At 39.7% G+C, this 17782-nt stretch overlaps 2 protein-coding genes across 6 annotated transcripts in view; one reads left to right on the top strand and one right to left on the bottom strand.

Moving 5' to 3' along the window:
* Window positions 1–6085, top strand: part of KPNA1 (karyopherin subunit alpha 1) — a 57337-nt gene extending 51252 nt beyond the window's left edge. Inside the window, exons 12-14 of the mRNA XM_009639111.2 lie at window positions 1079–1206; window positions 1879–2057; window positions 3561–6085. Of these exons, the coding sequence (XP_009637406.2) occupies window positions 1079–1206; window positions 1879–2057; window positions 3561–3748 (495 nt within the window). The 3' untranslated portion in view covers window positions 3749–6085. The remainder of the gene's footprint in view (window positions 1–1078; window positions 1207–1878; window positions 2058–3560) is intronic.
* Window positions 6086–9446: 3361 nt separating this feature from the next.
* Window positions 9447–17782, bottom strand: part of FAM162A (family with sequence similarity 162 member A) — a 10091-nt gene continuing 1755 nt past the window's right edge. For 4 of the 5 annotated variants that reach the window (XM_035894521.1, XM_035894523.1, XM_035894522.1 and 1 more), the window contains 3 exons: window positions 16147–16255; window positions 13086–13194; window positions 9447–11414 (listed from right to left, as the gene is read on the bottom strand). In XM_035894521.1, the coding sequence (XP_035750414.1) occupies window positions 11319–11414; window positions 13086–13194; window positions 16147–16255 (314 nt within the window). In that variant the 3' untranslated portion in view covers window positions 9447–11318. Of the gene's footprint in view, window positions 12322–13085; window positions 13195–16146; window positions 16256–17782 lie in introns of all 5 variants that reach the window. The other variant, XM_035894520.1, reaches the window with a different exon arrangement.

Below are 17782 nucleotides of genomic sequence, written 5' to 3'. Positions count from 1 at the left end.
AATATTCTTTGCAAAGTCCTAAACTAATATAACGTGGTGTGATGGAAGTGTAAGTGGTTTTCCTTGAGGGTCCCAGAGTGCAGATTCTGTGGTAAAGGAGACAGGGCTCATGGAACACTGGATACAGCTGATAGGTGGTATGGATTTATAAAGTAGACGCAGTTTGGATGCCCAGACAAACAGGAAGAGTAAAAGAAATATGAAACAGTTGTTTTTTCTTCACTGGGTAACCATCCACAATGTGAACTGACTGTAGCTTTTGCTGTATGTAATCTGTTGGTTTTCTTCCCTGAGAAGGATCTCTTTGGCTTTCTTTGAATTTGCCTTTACTAGTTCTGTGATGACTTATATTTGTAAAATGGTAGTTTAAAAACGTAATCCTAAGCTCTTGCTTCTTTGAATGATCCTTATGAAAGTGTTTCAGATCCTTTTCACATGTGTGTAACTAAACTGGTTTAATTTCTGTCTTATTGCAAAAGGCTCTTTCCAGAGGAAGTTACTAGAAACTTTGAGCTGCTGACTAAATACTCATTTGACTTATATCGGTTTGGTGAGCTAAGCAGTTAACCATACTACTGAACCATCCGTTGCTTTGTCTTTTCACAAGGGAAGAATATATTGGTGCTTGCTTGTTTTGAGTAGTTCTTACAGTACGTTCTCTCTTTGCTCTGTTGTCTCTCCCAGTGGAAATGTCGTATGACAGACAGGCTTATGAAGTTCTTTTGATCTGTTTAGGGGATTTTAATGACTTAGTGATTTACTGACTTAATAGCTGAGTGGTTCACTACCTGGAAAAATAAGGGAAGTATGGCATTCTTTCGCTGTCAAGGTATGATTAAGTAACACATTAGATATGGCAGTCACTTCCATCTGACCACGTTTTGAATTCTTCTGGGATAAGCACAGACTCCAGCAGTATATGGGGTTTGAATGTAAAGCTGAAACCTGATTTTTGCCCCTTGATCAGTTAATGTTTCATTGTTTAATGTGTTGTGCTGAGGATAGACATTAACTAGCTCAGGGCAAGGAAGTTATTTCTAATTTTTATTATAACCCTGATTGTTATTTCTTTTCACAGACAGTCATAGATGCCCATATCTTTCCAGCCCTCATAAATATTTTGCAAACGGCTGAGTTTCGGACAAGGAAGGAAGCTGCTTGGGCAATCACAAATGCAACATCTGGAGGCTCTGCTGAACAGATCAAGTACGAAATATTTCAAATCTTTCAGTGCGATTGAGTGAAACCATGTTTGTGCAAAAAATCAGACTAATAATCTAGAAACTGGAAAACCTTTCTGTATGCTTCCAGTGTTTGTATCCAGAGAGATACTGAGTATTGAGTTGTGAATGAGCCATTCATTCCTTTAGGGAGAAATCACATAAGTATTTCAGCTGTAATACTTATTTCATTAATTGAACCATTCATTGCTCTTATGTGGAAAAAACTAAATGCAACTTTTAAACTCATTTCTTAGTGGTCATTGTAGAGTGTAACGAACTGCATTAACAGGCTGGAGGAGAATAGTTCAGCCCCCTCAGACAAAGGCATCATGTGCATTGTTTTTCCTGTTTAACTTACACCAGTACATTATGCTTATATGCAATTTTTCTATAAAATAATAAAATTATAAATATATTAAATGGAGAGTTTATATAAATATGAAATCATTAATAGAAAATACTTATAAATTATCCCTATAAAATTATAAAATTATGTTACAAAATTAAATTATTATTCCATATCTGTAGATGTATAGAATTTCTCCAATCGAGTTGATATTTCATCTGATTCTTTTGGTTCTTAGACCTTCACACTAAGGCTACACTGGTTATAATTTTGCAGGCAATTTACTGGGTTCCATGTGGTGTTTTTCAGGTATTTAGTAGAACTGGGATGCATCAAACCACTCTGCGACCTCCTCACAGTAATGGACTCAAAGATTGTGCAAGTAGCACTGAATGGGCTGGAGAACATCCTGAGGCTCGGAGAGCAGGAATCCAAACGCACTGGCACTGGCATTAATCCTTACTGCGCTCTTATTGAAGAAGCATATGGTATGAGCAAAACATCTGTGGAAGTCAAGGGTTAAAGCAATGATCATGAACCCATCAGACTTTCAGTAGACCAAATTCTATTAATTTCCTCATCACTATTATCTGGATATTAACTGTTCTTTGACAAGTCTCCATTTACCAATGTACTCCATCTTTTACATTATCTTTGTATGTAGCTTGGAAACACTCTGTGCAGATCTTTTCTTAATTTATTTTGACCCTGAAGGGAGGCTTCTGGGTGTCATTCAGCCTCAGTATTTTTCCTCCACAGCAGATAAATGTTCAGGCGCGCTGCTCTGTCGCTCAGGTTTCAAACCTTTCCTTTCCCTCTCTGCTGCCCTGTAGAATTATGGCAGCAGCAGCAGCAGCTTTCTTGGTTTGCCTTTGCTGTGCTGAGGTTCTGGGATGTACCAGCATCATTTCATCGCAGTTCTGAGCTACTGCTGCTCTTAACGTTAGTTCCCTTGTTGGTCAGCAAGTACTTATTAAGAAAAATAAAAACGGATTATCAAGAGCAGTATAGAAGAGGATAGAATCACTGAATATGGTTTCATGAACCATGGGTTCCCTTCATGGTTCCCTTGACTTCCAGGGAAGAGTTATATCAGAACAGGATTTTCTCTTGCTTGATTCTAGTTTTTTTAACTTCCCTTTTCATGTCAGTATTGCAGAAATGTCTATAGAGTATCAGAGAACTGTTTCCTCTAGTCTTCATGTACAGTAAAAGGAGCAGACAAGAAAGCCACTACGATTCCCAATATTAGAGATTTACTAGAGTGGCTAAGACTTAGATTTCATTACAGCATCATTCCTAGGTATCAAAGATAGTTTAATTTCATTTGTTTCTGACTACAAGGCCTGAGTTTGCCCACCTGATTAATGTCTTCCCAAAAACTGGTTGCATGAGTTAACTGCATTGTATATGCATGATACACATTTGGTGATGGAGTCTCCATCCTTGGAAGTTTTGGAGACTTGGCTAGACACGGCTGACCTAATCTAGTACTGGTAGTAGGGCTGGGCTGGGCTGCAGGTTGGACTAGATGATAACCAGAAGTCGCTTCTAACTTGCAGTTATGTGATTCTGTAGTTACAGCTCTTGTAAACAAAGCACTGTGAACACACTTTCAGAAAACATGGTCCTAAAAGTCTTTTCAGAAAAAGTCTTTGAGGCCTTGTTCTGTACACATTCAAGCTTGTTGATTTCATGTTCTGAGTGAGAGGATAGAGGCAGACAGAAAGTATGAAAGACATGACACAGTTATAGGGAACTCTGTAGTTCAACCTGGTTTTCCCTGGGTGTGGAGAGTATGAGTTGGGTAAAGTTTTCCGTAGAGGGACCTGTTCTTTCTGAAGAAAGAGAAAGAGAATTTCTGAAGAAAGACAATTCTGTCTTCTGAAGAGAGAATTGTCATGAAACATTATGTTCGTAACAGACTGAAAGTGATCATGGTCATATGCTTTCACCAAGCTGTAACTTTTACGTACTTATTTTCTCTGCAGGCCTGGACAAGATTGAGTTCCTGCAGAGCCATGAGAATCAAGAGATTTATCAGAAGGCCTTTGATCTGATTGAGCACTACTTTGGAACAGAGGATGAAGACAGCAGCATTGCCCCACCGGTGGATCTCAACCAGCAACAGTACATCTTCCAGCAGTGTGAGGCTCCCATGGAAGGCTTCCAGCTCTGAGGTGCCCCTGTGCTGTGTGCTCCTCTACCTAGCCAATCCTGTTGTCGAGCCACAAGCCACCCGTGGAGTGATTCTCAGTGTTTTCCATAACCCTGTTTGCGCTCATTCGCTTGCCTTGTGCACATGCTCTTACATACGTCTGGAAAAATTTTGGCTCTTCATGGCAGGATGCCCTCTCCTTGGCAAGGGGTCGCCAGAATCACCCTTCTCCTCTAGATTCTGAACCTCTCCACTGTCATCTTTGTGGAGTTGAGGCACCTTTCTATACTTTGAGATATTCCCTGCTCCTGTTACAGGAAAATAATCCCTCCTCCACTAGCCCTCACACTCCTGGCATCCAAGATAAGGCTGCCTTTCTCATGTATTTGCTGCAGTGTGTGCCTGCAGTCCAGGGAGACATTCAGACTTTCTGAGAACGTAGCTGAATTCATTCCTCATACTCTTCCCTGGATGGCTGTGAGATGCGTTAAATCTTCACATGCAATGTATCTACTTTGCTGTATGTGCCAGCTGGGGTTATTGGCATATAGAACATGTTACAAATAATGGAGTAAGTTCTCTATCCCCTGAAAAAACAGGCTGCAATGGACATGTTTTCTGGCTCTTAAGAATACCGAACACATCTGGCCCCACCCCTTCTCAACACCAAGCTCCCAAGCTGGATTGCAGACCACTGTGGAGATTTGTATACCTTCCCAGTCTTTCCTCTCCATCCACAGAAAAAGAGCCTGTGAATAGGTTACTCTTACCACCTCCCCAGAAATGACTTTCCAAACCAGCTTCTAGAATGGAGAAATTACCCCCACTTCCACTTGCCAGAGCAGCATGATCCAGCCGGGCCTTCCTTAAAAATCAAGCCCTTCCTGACTTCATGCTCTGGAGTCTGGTCCTTGGTATTATAGTTACGGCTGAAAAATACCTGTCTGCCTCTTTACATTTTTACACAGCGTGACTTGAACAGATTTATCTTCTGAAAAATTACCTTCTGAATACAGAAATCTTAATTTGTAAAACTTGGCACAAGGAGCGTTAGATCTCCTTTTCATTTTCACAAGACAAGAGCTTCCTCTGCAGCTCACCTGATAAAATAAGAATCCTCATGGTCAAGCCCCTTATTTAACAACTAAAATGACACTACATTCAAAGGATAGTAATATTACACCCGGATCCACCTGGCCCTTTCATTTCATTTTTTCCTTTTGCTGTTTACGGGACTTCAGGTGAATTAGCATGGAACGCATGGTTCCTACAGGTGACATCCGTAAGGCATCGCTGACTGCATGACAGCTGTCGTCCGCAGCTGTAGACTGCCCTTCTGCTAGCAGCATGTTCTTGGCTCCGCAACCTGCTTGGATCACAGACATCTGATGCAAAGGCCAGCCACTCCTCACTGAGTTCAGCTGACATTGACACCAAACTCTTCACGCAACCGGGGAGATGCCACGTGATTCTAAGTGGCAGTTCCATTTCTGTAAACACAATGGATTTCCAGGCCGTCCGCTCCCCGCCCTGCATCGTATGTTCTTTCAAGCCATTTTGGATGCTTGGAACACAAATTTGTCCAGTGTAAACATTTCAAAATCGCCACTGACAACTGCAGTGTCCTGTACCTGTGGTAAACGTTAGTGGCAGAACTGCCTGCAAGATCCTCCTTGTGACTCCTCTCAGTGACAAGCCACTGCAAAAGCAAAAAGAGCCCATTGGATACAGAATAATAAAAATACATAAGTCACTTGTCAAACTGCTGAAAGAAGCTAGGCAAAGGCCTGAACATCAGCTCTGTGTGACCATTATTTAAATACAGTCTTCAGTTCTGTCTGTGCTTCAGGATGGAGACTCTGACCTGTGTGGCCACTGCAGAAGCCACCTGCTGCCTCCCTAGCTAAGCCAGTTGGCCTCCACCTTCCCTCTCCTGGTTATTTTCTCTAGTGCTGCTTTGTGCTGAAGGAACATTTAGTTTACTGCACTTGATCTGTAAATGGACTTCGATTCTTTGTAATTTTAGGGGGTTAAATTTGGTGGTTAATTTGAAAAAAAGCAAAAAAAACCCCTCAATGTTGCCTTTACATCACATATAAATAACTGTGTTTCTCTTTTCTTGAAGGGTGATAGAAGCACTGATTAGTAGCAAAATCTTGTTTTAGCTTTTGGATTTTTTTGTGCTGGATTTTTTTACGTGTAAATTTCCAATAACATGTCATTTCTATAAGATTTGTTTAAAATCATGTACCTCTTATTGGATGGTATAAAAATGCTACATATTTTGTAAACAAATCTGAGCAAAGTGTGTGTGCATATATTCTGTATATTCATATATGTATATTCTGTGTATATATACACTAGTGTGTATATATACATATATACACACACACGTATATATACACACACATACCTATGTGTGTGTGTATATATATATCTCTATATATCTATATATCTATATATATATAAGTGTTTTCTCTTCCAGGCTAGTGAAAACAATGTGGTGCATTGGCGTTTCCCTCCCCTGGCCCCCAAGAAAATAATGACAATTGCCTCTAAATGAGTGAATTAAAAAAAGAGTCCATTTAAGCTGAATGGTGTGCCTTCCTGTGTAAGGAGCCTGGCCAGTGTTTGTTACTTTTGCCGTGGATATGTGAATTCAGAGCAGATAAGTATAAATCTTTAAACTTGGTATGTTTGTTTGAAGTGACAGGCCTGGTTGACACAGGTAATATTATTGTCATATATACTTAGGCCATGTAAGGCATTTGACTGGTACTGCATAATATTTTCACTGAAAGCTAAAACAATACAAAAAGCAATGTGGCACACATTAAATGGATTATAATGTGGCTAACTCATAGGTCTCAATTTAATTTTAAATGGTGCTTTACTGAGTGTATTTCCATCAGGATCTTCCAGCAACCAGTTCTTGGCCTTGCTTTACTTAGCCTTACTGATAGATTGGAAGGAAACAAAATCTACTTCTAACAAAGGCTGCAAATTATATGAGTATGGAAGGGAGATCAGACTTGTGAATTATGAAAGGAACAGCTCTCTGATACAGACTGATCAGAATTACTTGGTAAGCCAAGGGCAAGTAAACTACTTGCATTTGAATAGAGCCAAATGTGTAGTGTAACATTACCCATCTAATAAATAACATTCAGGCCACAGGTGAAGGACTCTCTTTTGGAGGAAAAGTGCTGTTGAAAGAGCCTGAGGATCGTTATGCGTTACCGCTTGAACACTACTTCCTAACATGATTCTGTGTGGCTAGTGCAATGCTCACAGGCACAAAAAGAAATCCGTATTAGAAATGGGGAATTTATATTAACTTTATATTTGGCATTGGTGAAACTTTTTTACAGGAACACTCTCAGTGTTGCTATCAGCTGTTAAAAAGGGATGCTAAAAAATTGGGAACGGCAATGACTGTAAAAAGGTTCCAAGTTCCATTCAGCTGAGAAACAAGGCACTTTTTTAGACTGACCTGAGAGTAACAAGGGATATGTCTCCCACTAGAAACACTGAAACCAGTATTCTCTGCTTTGGAACTATCTCAGAGAACGCCTCTAGCTTCCACTTTTCTAAAGGTCATACTGTGTTTTGAATGATCTGTTCTTGGTTTGTGTCTCAGTAGGAGGCAGCATGGTCTCGTGTAGAGGATAGGCCGGGGAGCTGTTGGGGTTCTTGGGTTCTTCTCTTAGTTCTGCTGTGCAGTGTGTAGTGCCAGAAGAGTGACCTCACGTATTTTCTTCTTCTCTTATCCTGAAAGTTGAAATTCTAATGCATTTGTTCCTGTCTGTGTGTGGAGACCAAATCTAAGCACCTTCCAAAAGCCCCGCAAGCTGGTAAGATGGAAAGATTAATGAGAATGAGGAGTCTCTGAGTTCTTTTTGCAGCATCAGTTATGAGGTGAAACTACTACACTAAGGTTTTATCAATGTCTAATTTTAAACTGGACATTAGAGGAAGGAAGATGCAGGGCTACCAGGGATTGTTACCTAGCCATCCTCTCCACAGACACAGGTCTTTTAAGTGTTGCATATTTGTTGAGGCAGCAAACAGGAGCTATTGTTCTTTCTATTGGTAAAGTTCCTGGTGGAACATGGCAGGCAGGGTCACTCTTGGATTCAGAAGGATGCAACAGATGATGGGGCGGAAGGTTATTGAAAGCTCACCAGCTATGCCAGGAGCAGTGCTTGGGACTCCTGGGAAGACAGCACACACGCAATCAATCATTTGAGGGAACTGCTGTCAGTTCTTAAATTCCTATGTTGGTTCCTTGATGCCAACCAACTACTGGTGGTCAAAGTCCCTTCACTTAGTCTTAAGGGAAGGGAGGAAGGCACTGACCCTGGAAAACCTACATGTTCTTGAACCTGCATTTCTGTAACTATCAGCATTGAGACTGTTAAGAACCACCACCCATTCCTAAATGTGACATTGCTCCTGGTGATGCACCTCTGTGCTTCCCTGAGGATTTCCAGAACAGCTATTTTACCTCTGTGCCAGCTTTAAGTAATTCCCCATGTCTTGTATGATTTCTTTGCTTCTGGGATTGCTACAACACATCATTAGAACCTTCCCATGCCAATTTTAGCCAGTAGACATGAAGGGTTTTCATCAGGTGCCCGAGTCTTAGTAGGAAAATAAACAGAACTTCTTAATCTACTGCTATGTCCATGTCCATGGGGCTCTTGCTTGCTCTTTTGAGGTGGTGTGCAAGCTGTCAGATTGATCATTGCACTGGGAAGCACTTGTTGCCTCTGGAAAAGGTACAGAAATACAGCATGTGGTCTGGGATTGATAATACCTTTTTTGAACAAATGCGAATGGTGGTACAGGCCAAGCCAAAGGGGAGAAAGAAAACTAAAAACTGCTCTAAGGGCTTAGTATGTTCTTCTCCATCAGGCACTGTTAAAAGGGTGTAGGCTAAAGCTACAAGCTAATCAGGTGATAATAGGTGTATTAAGTTCTCCAGTTGGCAAGACTGGCTGCTTAGGCCAGAAATGTGTGCTGGTTTTTGTGTTTAAAAGTGCTTTCTTGGAAGCCGTCACACTAGGAAAGAGGTGGTTTCTTTCATTGCCTCCCTGAGACAGATTTATATCATTTTTCTAGGACCCAACTACTTGCAAATGTTTGGGAGCAAGCTGGAGACAGCACAAAGCCCAGTGGCTCAGGGTCTTATTTCAAACTCTAGAACTGATGTGGAAGCTGAAAGCAAGCACAAATGTGCACAGTGATGCACAGGTTTTGTGGTAGATGCTGAAATGGTGGAGGTACCAGAGTAAGAGAAAGAAGGACTTTTACATGGAGCATCTGTCAAACCACTGGACAAGGGTTCAACTTTTGAATAAACAAAAAAAATTACAGAAATTTAAGTAAAATGAAAAACTGGTGACTCATTGCTTTCTAAATGTTGTTTTACAGATTTTTAATTGAAATGCTTTACCAGCTGGATGAGTCCAAGTAGTTTTATTTCCAAAACTAGATGTGGTACCTGCCAGTTCTGTTCACAGAGTGCACTCAGAGGTGCTTATTGTGAAAGGGGGATATTTTTTGAGAGATGCATGGTTTTAAGCTCTGCCATCACAAAGTGTAAATCAAAACAAGTTTCTCTTCATGGTAGCCAGAAATAACTGTCTGAAGTGCATGTTCCTCTTTTTGGTCTCATTTAATACTTAAATTAGCACAGGCACACAATCTGGGAAGATTTTTTTTTGGTTCCCACCTGTGTGCTTACCAGTGTGGCAAAGAACCAGAGCTGTCATGAAAGATCTGTCCGCGTACCTGCAGTGGAATTAAGCACGCCTTGCATTCAGTGCTAAACGAATGGACAAATCTGTGGAAGCCTGCTCTGTTTGACTGACAGCATGCTTGTGGTAATGGCCTTATAGATAATCTGGTAACAGGTTGTGGCATCGTCTGAAGTTTATAGCTTCTGGGGTGGATTTTGGTTGGTTACCTCTCATCAATACAAGCAGTGCCCAGAAATGCAATTCATAAAAAGGTGGACTGCAGCAGTTGTTTTCTAGCTCTGGAGGAAAGGTCAAAGTACTAGAGAAGACTGCACTTGATATCGTACCGCTTTTCTTTTCCAGGTATAAAGACAAGATTTACCTTGCATTTTTTGTAGGCCTTTCAATTTTTTTTCAGCAATAGCACTAATTTTTAGTAGTATGAGAAAAATAACCAGGAAAAAGCTTAAAAACAAAAAATCAGCCTCCCGCTATCAGGAAGTTAACAAACTAAATCTGTCAAACGTCTGCCTCTTGTTTGTGGTGTCCCCAGTGGCCAGGTAGGAGGCAGTCCTGCGAAGTAACAGTTTCAAACAGTCCTGACAGTCCCAATCTATGTTTCCTTCCAAACAAACTGAAAAGAGGAGGAAAAATACTGGTCTCCAGTTGCAGCAGGCTGCTCAGCACGAACAGTACGTGACTCTTCTGGGATGAATGCCGGAAATGGGACTGTTGGGAGTTGCTCTTTGCAGGTATTACTGGGTCTGCTTCTAAAACTAGAGGCAGGTGATTTTTCAGTGAGCTAGTATCAGGAAAGTACAGATGACAATTTAAAGGGGGAAAATGCAAATCCAAATGAGGTTTGGGAGAAAAAGAGCTCAGCAGCAGAGAACAGGAATACCCGATTGACTCGGTCATACTCATGTGCCTCTAAATAGTAAATCTGATAACATAACGTTGAAGCCGTTGCTCAGTATTCCTTGAAATACTTGTCTCTATTCCTGTGGCCTGGACATTCGTCTAACTACCAGCTCTGGCTGGTGTAAAAAACATTAGGCTGCCATCTGCAACACACTGGTTCTCTGGAATGCCATTTCACTATCACTCCCCCTTTTGTTCTTAATCAAAGGCAGGCAATTCTTCCCCAAAAGTAATCCTTCGCGTACTTAAACAAATGCAGCCAGAATATATTGGACCTCAAACAGGTAAGCAGATTTTCTAATAACTTATGATCATTTTGATGGTGTTTATGCAGGTCATACAATTATTCCTGACTCAAGGACTCCCCTTACACAAAGAGGAACATACAGAATATTTTAGGCAGCCTGTAACAACGTAGAATACATACAGCACCATTCTTCCTGAAGGGACCTGTAAAAGTCAGTGACAGCAAGTGACTGCCCAGTAAAGGTATTTTGTTTGTACAAGTGGAAAACGAACGGGCTGTCCTTTTGCATCCCGGTTATCTTCTTGTAAGTGGTAAGAGCGAGCGTAAGACTTCATAGTGGACATTAGGACCACGAAGGCAGGTACAGCTCCTACAGTCTTTTGAAGGATGCTTAGTCTTGTGCATAGCACATGTGGGAAACAACTATTCCATCTACAGAGTTTACTCACTTGTCCTGTTTCACTAACTGTGAAGACGACAGTTTGGAGGAAAGGAGAGGTTGTTGGGAAAAGCAAGTAGGTATTTCTGGTTTTAATGATTACAGGATAATGTATTCATTCTTTCTTGAACATGAGAGTACAGAACTAACATACAGGGAAGATGTGACTCTATCCTCCTTTCAGTGCTGAAAAGGACATCAGCTTTTCTTCCCCAGACCTTGGTCTCTTCGTTTCCTCCTCTAAGGTTTAGCAGATGTACTCTGAGTAGCTTCCTCTCTCCATTGAGCTTTCTTCTCCAAGTTCATGCTTGTAAGAGATTCATGCCTTTTTATAGCCTACAGCATAATGATAAAGCAAGAGGAGAGAGCATCACCTAGGGTACCACAGAGATGAAACTTGAATCAACAGTTTACAAAATAGCTGGCCTATCCTTACCAAGGCACAATTCTGTCAGCTTTAATGCCAGGAGGACAGAGGGTTAAAATAAAACACCCATAGACTATTTTGGCTTAAACTCATTACTTCTCTGGGAATAAATTAAACCTTTTTGTTATGGCACAAGCAGATGTATTTTGTGCTTCTAGTCAGTATTTAACACTAATCTCTGGTCTTTAGAAGTCAGAGGTACTTGAAACAAATCAGAATTTAAACATAACAGATTCCAGCTGCTGTGAAAACAAGGGTCCCAAAGCAGCTGTCCTCCTCTCTTTCTGGTGTTTGCATTCATACTGCTCCAATGTAAGAGGAAAATGCTCTGGGAATTGCCAGTGTTTGATCTCTTCTGCTAAAGCCAGGGAAAAACCTTTCCACTGTTTTGTTTCAGAGTGCAGCATCATTTTGATAGGGGAATGCTGACAAGCAGAAATGTCACTTGACCCTTCAACGGTTCGTGGTGCTGGGGTTGAGACTCTGTTACTAGTTTTAAGGTTTAGAAACAAGATCTGAACATTGTCATCAGAACTGCTTCAGAGAAAGGCAGCATACAAGTACAGTTCTCCCCATATAGATGCTTTAACCTCAGGGGTTTCTGCTTCCAGTCATCCTTTAAAGAATGTAGTGGACTGTGTTTCTGTTACCACTGTGATTTTTATCAAAAGCAACATGACAGTAAGATGCAGAGATTATATTTGCATTCCTGGACTTTGAGACTAATGCTGCTGAGACGCTTTAGCTTGGCTTCAGTACACAAAAGGCACTCCTTTGCTTCTTTACAGAAATATCACAAAGTTAATAGTTCACCAACTGTTAAAATACGGTTAAGGCACTTGGAATCTTAAAACTTCACACTTCCTCACTTCATGTGATGCAAATTAAATCATTGAGCTAGTTCTACCATAAGCTGAACTTAGCTCTGATACCTTGCCAAATTCTATGCAAGTGAAGGATACTCGGCATCTACAGGACTCAGGAGCTTTTCTATGAATTAGTTTTTGGATTCAAACAACAGTAATAATTTGATAAAAAGTTCTTCCATCCACACTTAAGGAAGGCTATTTTCTAATACAATTAAAGACAACAGTTTCTACTGACCATCTCCCCGCTGTTCAAAAAGACTTTTTTCTCAAGTCTGTCTGTAGAGAAACAGATTCCTTTGCTATTTATAGTGAACTGTATGGACCCCACTGGCTCAAGGAGCATTTACCTGCCTACCCGATCCTCGCAACAGAAGGTTCAAACTCTCTTTCAAACTCTCACAGTCCATCAGAAAAACTAAAAGTGGTGGAAGCTAAAATTAAGTATTGCACTGGGAAAAAAAAGACTTTTTTTTTTTTTTTTTTTTTTAAATGAAGCATATGTAGTTGTAACAGTGACATCACCCTTTTCCAGCTTGGAAATTAATCAATGAGGGTCACTTCTGGGGAACTAGGAGGACTTCTTTTTAATTTTTGCTCAGTGATAAAATGAAAAAAACAAACAAAGCAAAACAGTACTAACAATCCATAGGAGAAATTGAGGAGTTTATCTGAAGATTGATTTGCACTCACCAGCCAAAACTCTGTGCTTACCTGCTTCCCTTTAATCACCATGACTATACATCCCAGTATCGTCAAGGCAATCATTACATAGCTGAACTTCACACGCAGTGTGGTCTTTGCTGCTCTGATTGTTTCAATCCTCAAGAAATGATAATAAAAGAACAGACTCATTATCAGAGACCCAAATAAAACATTTGGCTAACTGTTTGATTTCTCCTGGCATGCTATCTATGTAATCTGCTATAATGCTAACTGTACTTGGCTCTTTTCACAAAAAGGTTTTACAAGAAGGGGAAAGGCTCATCCCCAGCTACCTTGGGAGGTACTTGGTTACAAAGGAGTTCCTCTCAAAGTTGGAAACAAACCAAACATTTTTAACTTTCCGTTATTTAATTGTTAAGAGACAATGCTGCCTTTCTGGACTACTTGACTGCAACACAGAGAGGAAGGCTGCAGTATTTAAATATGTACGTTCACTAAGGGGAGAGTAAGAAAAGGAGAGGGATGCATTTACAAATAATCCTCTATTACAAGATTTGATAGCACTATAGATTACACACTGGCTCCTGAATGTAATACTCCTCAGAAATTCTGAATAGAACTTGGTAAAAGTCCCACGATTACCACTTCCCTCCCGGCTAGAGTAAATCGTTAGTCTTAACGTAATCTGTTTTCCTAAGACACTAAGGAGGCATGGATGCTTGTAAGCTTTCCAACATCAGCTTTGGGCAGAGGACTCCTTTAAATCATTTTACTTTATTTTTTATTTCAGGGGCTTATCTAGCCACACCAGTAGCTATACCACTCCTTTGGGAAACCTGCTGCCTAGTCTACTGTTATCTTTTAAAACCCAGAAATCTTCCACAAGACGACTGTCACTGTATCCTTCCACCTGTACATATGATGAGTTAAAACAAAAAGTCATTTATTTTAAGTTGGGTTAAACTCTGAAGATCATTCTACCCAAATGACATCTCAGTTACAGCAAATTTAAAGTTCATATTAGAGATACCAATGCAAGAAGGGCCAATGAAACATAATGCTTTTAGATGTGCTTTCCACAGTAAACAAAACCCCATACCCTATATATTTAACTCTTCTTGCAGAATTTAAGAGCAGCTGACTCCCTTCTCAAGGAGATTAAACTGATTAAATTCAGCATATTACAAAATTACAGAGGACTAGAAGAGCCTTCATGTCACATGATGAAAGAAAAAATGCATCAAACCAAACAATTACACCCCAAAACTAACATGGATAGTGAATTTAATGGAACTGGGAAATTATCACTGTACACAAACATGAACGAACATGGAATCTTTTACCACATTTTGACCCGTATACTTGGAGGAAAAAAGACACCGAAGGATCCACAGTAGTTCAACACTGTAAATCACATAGGACCTGAGAACTGTAGAGTTTTGTTCTTGTTTTTGAAGAGGAGGGCAAGAGCGATTTGATCACTATTTCAGAGTATTGATCTGAGTACAAGAGGTCTGATCATAGGGAACATGTCCATCTACCAGTAACTAAACTAGTAGTTAAATTTTGCTTCCAGGTTATTTCTTTTTTTGCTAATAAACTGCGATGAACAACTTGGGTGCAGGCTGCAATTAAGCTGAAATGCACAGATGTAGGATTTTAAAACTTATTAGTTAACTTTGGAAGTACCTTGGATGTGTTAGAATACACAAGAGGAAAAGGTAGTTATCTGAATGCAATTTGCATTTTAAATCGATTCAGTGGCCAAGATTAACATTTTTTTAATAAATTAGTTACTTCTGATCACCACATCTTGCAAGATTACTGAGTTACACCACAAGCTCTTACAACCCACTCTTATTTCAGCTTAGAACAGGAAAACAAGCTTTTGTGCTTTTATAGTTCTCAATCTTCCCAGCTTTGGCTGAACTATTTGCCTAAATAAAAACAAGAATTCCCTATGCACTTGCAAAAATGGTCAGCTTTTATCAGAAGTTGGTTTCTCCTTTCAATAAACCATTGAAATGACTTCAACCACTCTGCTAACTCTGTTTTCTTAAAAACACTCGTAACAAGTGCTTGGTATGCAAAAATATGTGAACTGACATAATTTAGTAAGTTTTAATAATTTATGCCTTTATGTATTTCAAATGTAATTTTAAGAAAAATGATTAAATACAAAATTGAAGAATTAATTTTTAACAATATCTATTGTGATACAGTTAGAAAAACCTTAAGATACATGGGTGGATTTCCAACTCCCGCATGGTGCATCCAAACAAACAGAGTATCTTTAGAGGGCAGCTACATAGATTACTGAAGTAGTACAAGATTTACTGTATCTTTTTAATTTAAATAAATACATATATTTAAAAGCATTGCAAGCATGTTTTAAAAGATAACCACACTACCACCAGGAATGTTTTTTAAACTAGTAATTGCCTTTTGTTGTTAAGTTTGATCTTCATTTTAGATAGGCAAACTAGAACATCAGGATTTATTTTCTACTTTTCACACTGGGCAAAGCATTGACGTTTGGACTCCCACCAGCAACAAGGAAATTTTTACTATATGTTTTTTGTTAGGGACCCTTTCTACTATTTGTTAATTTAAATTCCAAGAGTTGGAAAGCTGGCCCATGCCCTCCAGTTATTCATTAATAAATATTTTAAATGCATTTCAATTATTATATAGCTGTATCATGAAAGTTTCACACAATAGGAGACTGACATATAAAGAAAAACACTGGAAAAAGCTCACAGTAATATTTCTAAAAATCTTTTCTGATTGGGAGAGAAGAGTAAAAACTGATTTGTGATGTTTTTCTAATGAAAAAACTGATAGATGCTGGTCATCCCTTCAGAAAAAAAAACCAACAAAACCAACAAACCACCCCCCCCCCCAAACGAAAGAGATGATGTATTATCTCAGCAATACAGAATTGCTCACGTCATCTCATCTGCAAGACGATACACCAAACACAGCAGTGTAAGATTTTTCCAGCTGTAAAAACCAATTCCACTTAAGAAGAGTTACTCTGGGGTTGCATTTGAGTAACTTATTCCTGCGTAGACAATGTCTCTCTTACAGCTTCAAAACTGGCACTTACGAGACAGTCTCTGGTATGTCCTCTGGTTTTTTGAAATTGCCTGCCCACAGCAAAAATCTTTTCTCCCAGTCTGTAGGCCTGTGTCCAGGCACCCTCAAAGGAGACCGACCTAAAAAAAAAACCAAAACCCAAACACACACACAAACAAACAAAACCAGAAAAAAACACCAAAAATTGCAGTCAGAGATTAATTGCCACAGCTGTCATGAAACCAGTTAGGGTGAGCAATGCAGAATTTTAAGTATGGTTGCTACAGTTGGTTAGGGAACAAAAAGTATATCACAGTCAGATTAACAAACCTGTAAATATGGACTGAACTGAGGCCATATAACGAAAGCCAGATCTTGCCCAAGGCCACTATATTTGTAGCTCTAAATTTGCAGAACCTGCTCCAGCATTTAAGCTTCCTAAACTGCTGTGATATTATATAGCTTTCCTATTACATTTAAATTAGTTTAAAAAATAACATAAATCAAATGGAACTGCTACAGAAAAGCAAATATGCCGCACTGTTGCATCACAGGATGTTAACTTTTCCAGGGAGTGTAAGATTTTACTTACCTGGAGGTATATTCAATGGATGACCATAAGCAAAGATTAGTACCTTGATTTTCAGCTCTGTCTTTTAAACTCCGTATCAAAAAAAGTATTCAGAATGTAATACAGGAAGGTTTCCATACACAACTTACCATTAAAATCTAGCAAACAAAGTGCAAGGATAGACAGTTTTCCCACCCCCCACCTCCTTTTAAAAAAACAAACCGAAACAAAACACCAACCCAACAATGGGAGGTATCCTGTGCTGGCTCTGTGCTGCCTCGTGGATTCATGAATTATCTAGGAAGTAGGGTGGATAGACAGTTTGCTGACAACACTAAGTTATTCAGAAACATAAAGAAGAGGGTTAAGAACAAAGAGCCGCAGGGCTTCAGAATCCTAAGTCAATGAGATGGCCAGTGAAACCCCATGTCGATAAACAGGAAGCAATTCCAGTTCGCATGCAGAAGCCAGACTCTCAACCTAAACCATTACTGCTGAGGAGTAAGTCCCTGGGGTTTCATAGAGTTTTTGGCAAAACTTTCAGTAATAGTCAGAAAGGGAAACACCATTATTAGCAATGATTCGGAACGCAGGCCGACACAAAAGAGTTATTACACCATTGTGTAAAACCATGACTTCAGCATTCTGAAAAGCAGGTGAAATACTGATCCCTTGTCTCAGAAACAGTTGAAACAGAATGGGTACAGAGAAAATTGGTAAGGACGACCGCAGGTATGGAATGGCCACCATATAAAAAAACAATACAGACTGAGACCTTTGGCCTGGAAAAGCAGTAACTGAAGCTACCTTCAGCACAACAGAGAGCACCAGAATCATAAGTGACTTTCATTGGGAGTGTGGGTTATAATGAATGGATCCTGTTTTGGAAGGGGTATTGAACAAAGGAACATCAGATTGAAAATAGCAGCAGGTTCAGAAACAAACACATGACTGTACTTTTTTCTTGCTGCATGTTTCAGCTGAGGAATTCCTTCCCAGAGGATGTGGATGCTAAAAATATGTCCAGCTTCAAGAGACAGGGCAAATTTATGAAAGAAAAAATCCAATGAGGACCATTAAACACAAAGGTGCCACC

This window comes from Egretta garzetta, unplaced genomic scaffold, assembly GCF_000687185.1.
Source record: "Egretta garzetta isolate BGI_Z169 unplaced genomic scaffold, ASM68718v1 scaffold85, whole genome shotgun sequence".
Taxonomy (NCBI): domain Eukaryota; kingdom Metazoa; phylum Chordata; class Aves; order Pelecaniformes; family Ardeidae; genus Egretta; species Egretta garzetta.
Note: the sequence above shows the minus strand (reverse complement) of the source record. Positions and strands in the feature narration are given on the sequence as shown.